This window comes from Malania oleifera, chromosome 2, assembly GCF_029873635.1.
Source record: "Malania oleifera isolate guangnan ecotype guangnan chromosome 2, ASM2987363v1, whole genome shotgun sequence".
Taxonomy (NCBI): Eukaryota; Viridiplantae; Streptophyta; class Magnoliopsida; order Santalales; family Ximeniaceae; genus Malania; species Malania oleifera.
In genome coordinates this window covers 139167293-139175437 of record NC_080418.1, presented here as the reverse complement: position 1 = coordinate 139175437, position 8145 = coordinate 139167293, and the positions used below count along the sequence as shown (strand labels likewise).

Sequence of the window (8145 nt, the reverse complement as noted above, 5' to 3'; positions counted from 1 at the left end):
AGAGAAGACAAAAGAGAAGATCAAAACAAGGAGAAGAATACATATTATTGAGAAACTTGCTCTTATTGTTGTACGATTGCCTACACTCTAGCTTCTACACATCATCTTTGGGCAAATCACCTCAGAAAATCTAAAGGGGTCTCGATTATACATCTTATGGTTCAACATGGACTGAGGTTTTGTTAATATATTTAGTTTTGTTAGATAATTTCATATCAACATCTGTTTTGATATCTTTAGAAAAGTTTGATATTGAGTTTTCACATTCATATAAAGATCGTTTTTGACAAACTCAATACTTGAGAAAGTTTTTAATTTGGTCATTGATTAAAGGTTTTTCATTCAAGTGTGTTATCAATTTAAGGCTCATATTTTTGAATACATCTTAACTATTTGAATATATATCCTTAGAAGTGCATAACTATCTATATATATATTGAAGGATATTTTTTGAAAAACAAATATTAAGTTTGTTGATCTTTGGTATTATCATCTTAGATATATATATATATATATATATATATATATATATATATATATATATATATATATATATATATGTTGAAGTTTAGGCTCCTAAAGTGACTTCAGGCGACTGAAGTTCTAGTTCAGGCAACCGAAGTACCTCGGTCAGATTCTGTTTTTCCCATTTATTCTTTAGGCTACCGAACTTAATCTTCAGGCTACCGAAGAAATACTTCAGGCGATTGAAGTTGAGTTCAGACTACCGCAGTGCCCTTTTTCTCAATTTTTCTTTTCTTATTTAAAAATCTATTTTGCTATCTTTCTTGGGTCTTTATAAAACATATTTTTCATGATTTTAAAATTATTTCTAAGTCCATGAAAGTCCCCTAATGATATACAAGAAATGCATGAATCCTAAAGTCATTCTAAGTTATGTTGAGCCTCAAATTAAATCATATGAAAATATAAATACATGAGTTCTATGTACCCATTCCCAAGATGTTCTTGAACTTTACCGCTTACATCTTGATTCTTGTACTCTTTGGGTTCCATGTATCTTGCCAAAATATATATATGCTTTGCTTTATGACTTCCATGACTCGTTGTCCTTTCGTGCATGCTTAATATGGGTTATGTTCACAAACTTAATGCACAGATCAAATATCAAGTGATTTGTCATTATCAAAACCGGATTTGACTCATAGAGTCAACAACCGCTATTCGATAATATTTATAAGAGGCAAATATCAATAGCTATGGTTTTGAAAACTAAAAGCTATATTAACCAACATACCTAACACCAGCACCAACAATAGCAACCTTTTTAGCAGCACCTAAAAAACACAAAGCCAACTTCATTTAGCTAACCCAACAAATCACTAATTTGCAAAAATAACGATAATTTACACTAGATAAACGTAGCCCCAAGCATGGCTTAACCATAATTTACAGACTAAGGTCCTATTTAATTGTGAAAAGAGTTTTTCATCTTTCATTGTTGATTTTATAAAAAATTAGAAATTTCCCAAATTATTTTTCAGTTTTTCAACATTTACATAGAGAAATTGAAAAATAATAAATGAGTAACTGGAAAATAAAGTGGCATTCTATAATTCGTTAAAAAATGAAATTCAAAATTTTAAAATTATTCCGTACAACTAAATAGACCGTGAGTAGTTTCAAAGATTGAACTTCATTCTTCATGGTTTTCTAAGGGCCAGTATAAATTTTAGTAATTCAAATTTGGCTCAAAAACAAAAAAAAAAAAAAAAAAAGCACTAGACATTCCTAGCCAATCGACTCTTTATGTGTCATTTCTGTACATAATTCAACCCTAACCCATTCATTTTCTGCGCATTTTAGCAAGAGAGATAGAGAGAGAATATACGTTGCTTATCTTTCCCTATGGCTGAGCCCATTTTCAGTCACTTGTGCTCTAAAGAAAAGAAACAGAATTCAAGTTCGATTCTTTTTAGTGTTCTCAAGTTCTCGAATGGGTTCAACTTTTTCCCATAATAAATAGGGGTTCAGCTTTTTCCCCATAAATATACGAACATTTCATCCAACCATAAACCCTACAGAACTGTGAAAATTGAACAATTCCACAAAGCACATGTATCTTTTCTTCTAGCAAAACAAAAAAAAAAAAATGAAATGACTAGCTAATCATCCACCAACTCCAGAAAAACTAAACTTCCTCCCATAAGGCCAAAATTCTCATTTGCTATGCGCATAAAAAAATATTTCACATTTGAAATGGGGAAAATAATAAACTGAAAATTAGGCTAGACAAGATCTGATCGTACTGAAGTTGGTTTCCAACTTCAAAAGAAGAAGAAGAAGAAGAAGCAAACCCGGCGAGAAGTAGCAGCGGCCGCGGTCGAAGTAGCGAAAGGTGGCGGGCGAGCGCTGGGCTACGACAGTGACGGCGAACCAACGGCGAGGGGTGATGGCGGTAGGTGAGGCAACGGCAAAGGGCGACGGAGAGAGGAGGATTAGGAGGGGCTGCGCACAAGAATGGAGAGAAATATTGGGGGGAAACCAGGGAAATGAGATTGGGGGGAAGGGGCCAATAGTGACGAATATTAAAATTCGTCACTAATAGTATTAAATAAATTTTTTTATTTTTTAAAAATAAAGAAAGTATTAGTGACGGTTCTCAAATCCGTCACTAATAATGGGCCAATAGTGACGAATATACAAATTCGTCACTAATACTTTGAAACAAATTTTTTTTATTTTTTTCAAATAAGGGAAGTATTAGTGACGGTTCTCAAATCCGTCACTAATAATGGGCCAATAGTGACAATATACAAATTCATCACTAATATTCTGAAACAAAAATTTTTATTTTTTTTAAATACGGGAAGTATTAGTGAAGGTTCTCAAATCCGTAACTAATAATATGTCAATAGTAACGAATATACAAATTCGTCACTGATACTCTGAAACAAAAAAAATTTATTATTTTTAAATATGGGAAGTATTAATGATGATTCTCAAATCCGTCACTAATAATGGTCGAATAGTGACAAATATATAAATTATTCACTAATATTCTGAAACAAAAATTTTTATTTGTTTAAAATACAGGAAGTATTAGTAACGGTTCTCAAATCTGTCACGAATAATGGGCCAATAGTGACAAATATACAAATTCGTCACTAATACTCTGAAACAAAAATTCTTATTTTTTTAAAATAAGGAAAGTATTAGTGACGATTCTCAAATCCATCACTAGAACTCTGAATCAAAAATTTTTATTTATTTATTAAGAAGGGAAGTATTAGTGATGGTTCTCAAATTCGTCACTAATAAGAGGCCAATGGTGACAAATATGTATATTCGTCACTAATACTCTAAATAAAAAATTTTTATTTATTTTTAAATAAGGGAAGTATCAGTGATGATTTTCAAATCCGTCACTAATAACGGGCCAATGGTGAAGAATTTGTATATTCGTCACTAATAGTCTAAAACAAAAATTATTATTTTTTAAATAATAGGAGTGACGGTTTTTTAATCGTCACTAATGAAAATATTTTAGTGATGGATTTAATTCGTCATTAATACCTTAAAATTGTCGCTAATATTTTTTTGAGATAATTTCTCGTGATTTTTTTTTTTTTTGATTTTTAGTGACGAAATTAATTCGTCACTAATAGTGTCGTATTAATAACGGTTACTAAAACCATCACTAATACATACTTTTAGTAACAAAATTGAATCCGTTACTAATAATTTCGTCACTAAAAATCAAATTTTTTGTAGTGCTTACTGGGCGAAGCAAATAAATACAATTCAAAGTATCCACTCCAAGGACTCAAAGTATCCCACTCCTAAGACTGAAATTGTGGGTAATACTATTAAAAGACTTGCACAAACATGTAACATGCTTGCGGCGTGTAAATCTACTTGAAAGACCGTACTGTGCATGCACTTCCTCACTTATTCACAAATCCATGTGTTAATATAACAGAATTCACATGCTTCGCCCACTCTCACGTTTTTTCATGCAAATAATCACCCCTGCCAACTTCTCCCTTGCATGCGCAATATGAGTTGAATTTTATTAGTTGGTTCGAGAGATTGGAGTTTGAATCCATGTACTTAGGCCCTAATTCCCAATTCACTCTATAAATATAAACCTCTCTTATGACTCGTGATCATCCCTTAGTTTCCAAGTTCTATATCTCACACTCACACAAAATGTCAACACTACAGGAGGAAGTTGATGCAAAGTTAAAGGGTGAAGCTCACATATGGGAAGTGATGCTTGCTTTTGCAGGCTCCATGGCTCTCAAATCCGCTGTAGAGCTCCGCGTCGCCGACATCATGCACTCCCACGGCCGTCCAATCACCTTGCGCCAAATAGCCTCCGCCATCGACCCTCCCGCCGCCGAGATCACCGCCCTCTCCCGCATCATGACACTTCTCGTCCGCAATTCCATCTTCACCGCCACTCCTTCCCCGCCGTCAGATGGCGGCCCATCCTCAGAAACCCTCTACGGCCTCACTCCTTCCTCCAGGTGGCTCCTCCGTGACGCCGAGATGACCCTGGCGCCAATGGTGCTGCTGGAGACTCATCCCCTAGTGCTGTCCACCTGGCATCGGCTGGCCAATTGCGTCACCGACGGTGGGATCGCCTTCAAGAAGGCTCACGGCCGCGACATTTGGGACTTCGCCGGCGCAAATCCGGAGTTCAACGCCATGTTCAATGGCGGGATGGCGTGTACGGCTAGGATCATGCTCGATGCCATCCTGGCGGGGTACAAGGACATGCTTGCCGACGTGGAGTCCCTCGTGGACGTGGGAGGTGGGACCGGGTCAGCGATTGCTGAGGTGGTGAAAGCGTGTCCACACATCAAGGGTATCAACTTTGACTTGCCACATGTCGTTGCCACTGCACCCCCGTTCCCCGGAGTGTGCCACGTCGCAGGTGACATGTTCCATAATATTCCTAAAGCTGATGCAATTTTCATGAAGGTAATTGAGTAGGTAAATTGCAGTTTTCAAATAAATATTGTCAATAAATTTAATAAAAATCTATTTTTCTTATTTAATAAATTTTAATAATTTGTAATTAACTTTTCCAAATAAAATTTTTATGTTTGGATCTAGAAATATTTATCCTACAATGCTAGATTTGTGATTTTAAAAAGTTTAAAGAAATATCAAAAGATGAAAGCACACAAAAATCTTTTATATAAGAAGAAAATCATTATTCTAAAATATTTTAAAATTTTAGAATATATAATATTATTTATGTGCATATTTTTGTAACAATTTTTTTTTTTTACGTACTTACACGTCCAAGTGACCAATCATTACTCATCATAACAATTTATCAAATTTCAGTGGATCATGCACGATTGGGGAGATGAAGATTGTATCAAAATCTTGAAAAATTGTCGAAAAGCAATCTCTGAGACAAATGGCAAGGTGATCATCATTGATATCGTTTTGCAACCAGATGGTAAACACTTATTTGACGAGACAAGGTTGGCATTTGATCTAACCATGCTTGTCCTCAGCTCTGGAGGAAGGGAAAGAACAAAATTAGAGTGGGAGAAGGTGTTACATGAAGGAGGATTTTCTCGCTATAAAATCATTAAAAGTCCAACATTAGTGTCAATTATCGAGGCATTTCCATAATAAAAGTAAAAATTATGTCATTATTTTTCCGTGTGATTTGAATTTAAATTTAAATTGAATGGTTGAGAGGTATGTAATATTATGGAGTTTGAAGAATAATTTGTTAAAGCCTTAATGGTAATAGGGACTCATCATTTGCCTTTAATATCATTATCATATAGATGCGATTAAGGTTTGTAAAAGTGGAGATAATGTATAATTGTATGTTGATGCAATAAAGACAAATGCAGGATTACTGAAATCCGAGACGTGTCTCTTTACCTTCTTTTTTTTTTACTTAAGCACCAATGCTTTATCTCAAATGACAAACCGTAATCTCCAAGACTAAAACTTTGACCATTTAACCAAAAGAGTTTTATGTTTACCACTTGAGCCATCCTTGGAGGGTTGGTTATGAAATTATTGTTTATACATATAATTAGTTAGAAGGTGACAATCTCTTTGCATTAATAATGAAGGGCAACTATAGTTGGTGATTAGGGGCGAAGAGCAAGGCTAAGAACTGGTTGAGAGCTTGAGACAATTGAGAGTAAGGCATGCTTTCAACATAGATAAAAAATAAGGGGTTCTAGACAAAAATGGGAGGATATTTGTAATGAAAGAAAAAAATATAAATATAAATAAAATGTGAATAACTAATATGGTTGGTATGTATTTTAATATAAAATTTAATTACAAAATTGTATGAAAATTTTAACTTTGAGGGATTATTTAGTTTGATTTTTATTTCATTCTCCAATAGTATGTAATTGAAGACTTTAGATGACTTTAAATAAAATGTTGTATTTCTAGTTTATCAACAATAAAATTGTTTTCATTAATTATTTTTATTTAATGTTTAAGACTGAGTCAAGCATAATCGGGTGAAGGAGAGAGAGTAAAACACTTAAAGGAGAGGGTGACATGTAGAAAGGAGAACTGGTTCACCCTGATTTGTGTGGTCCCTTGAATATCCAAGCTAGAGGTGGCTTTGAGTATTTCGTTACTTTCATTGATGATTACTCAAGGTATGAGTATATTTATTTGATGCATCGTAAGTCTGAATGTTTTGAAAAATTCAAGGTATTTAAGGTAGAAATGGAGAAGCGTCAAGGTAAATGTATCAAGACACTACGATCTGATCGTGGTGGCGAGTACCTCAGGAGAATTTGTGGATTACTTATGTAGACACCCCATTTTTTCTCGAGCCCAATATAACAATTTTTTTTATTATTATTATTATAATTTTTTTTATTATTACTTTATTATTATTATTATTATTATTATTAAATATAGTTTTATTATTATTATTACCATTACTATTCTTATTACTATTATTATTATTATTATCATTTTAAATATTACTTTTATTATTATTATTATTATTATTATTATTATTATTATTATTTCTAAATATTTATTTATTATTATTATTATTATTATTATTATTATTATTTTACTATTATCATCATTACTATGATTATTATTATTACTATCATTTTAAATATTATTATTATTATTATTATTATTATTATTATTATAATAATTATTATTATTATTTTACTATTATACTATTATAATTCTTATCATTATGGTTATTATTATTATTATTATTATTATTATTATTACTTAGCATTATTATTGTTATTATTATTATTATTATTATTATTATTATAGTAAAAATAAAAATAAAATTAAACAAGAAGAAAGCAAGGGGGAGCGGAAACCCTAGATCCCTACGCTACCCCCATTCATCCATAAAAAAGGTGTGGCGCAGCACCCGGACAGACACGGCCGGGGATGGAGGCAGCCCTAAAGAAAAAATAAAAAAACTCCCATCTCTCTCCCTGACTCCCGGCGCATGGCTGCTGAGGGGCAGCGCCATCCTAACACTGCCCTCCCTTACTCTGCATCCTCACACACTCAGCCCCATGGCTGCCTGAACCAACATCCTCAAAGCTCCGTGCACCAGCAGCCCTGACATCGCAGCTTCGGCCACCCAACCTCTACCATATCTCAGCATCTCCGTCTCTCTCTCCCATCCCCTCACTTCCCGCCTCCCTTATAGCACCTAGCCGTGCACAGCAGTAGCCACGACCACCAACCTTCACCAGTTCTCGCTCACACACGGCGACCCACGGCCATCCTCCACGCCTCTCTGCAACGCAACATCAGTCCGACGCCTCCTCATGCTCAGCTCCGACCATCTTCCGCAGTGGCACTCTAGCAATCCAGCAAACCCGCATCAGGCGAACTCCAACACCAAACCAGCCGGCTATTCCCTCTGCTCCAGCTGCTCCAAGCCCAGCCGAGACACCTGCAGCCGAGCACTACAGCAACACTAGCAGCCGAGGCCCTCCTCTGCAACTTCCCTCAAGCCACCATCCGAAGACTCAACGCTCCAGCTCCGGCCATCGTCCAACAACCACACCCGACACCACTCCAACACCTGGCCAGCCACCGAGCACCATAACAGCAACACTAGCAGCCGAGGCGCTCCTCTGTAAGCTCCCCTGCACACACACAAACATGCGCACACACACACAC

At 35.2% G+C, this 8145-nt stretch overlaps 1 protein-coding gene across 1 annotated transcript; it reads left to right on the top strand.

Annotated features, from left to right (window-relative positions):
• Positions 1-4173: 4173 nt before the first annotated feature.
• LOC131148933 (desmethylxanthohumol 6'-O-methyltransferase-like) lies at positions 4174-5619 on the top strand. Its single transcript, XM_058098895.1, has 2 exons — positions 4174-4950; positions 5323-5619. The coding sequence occupies exons 1-2, from the start codon at positions 4174-4176 to the stop codon at positions 5617-5619; spliced, it is 1074 nt and encodes a 357-aa protein (XP_057954878.1).
• The last annotated feature ends 2526 nt before the right edge of the window (positions 5620-8145 follow it).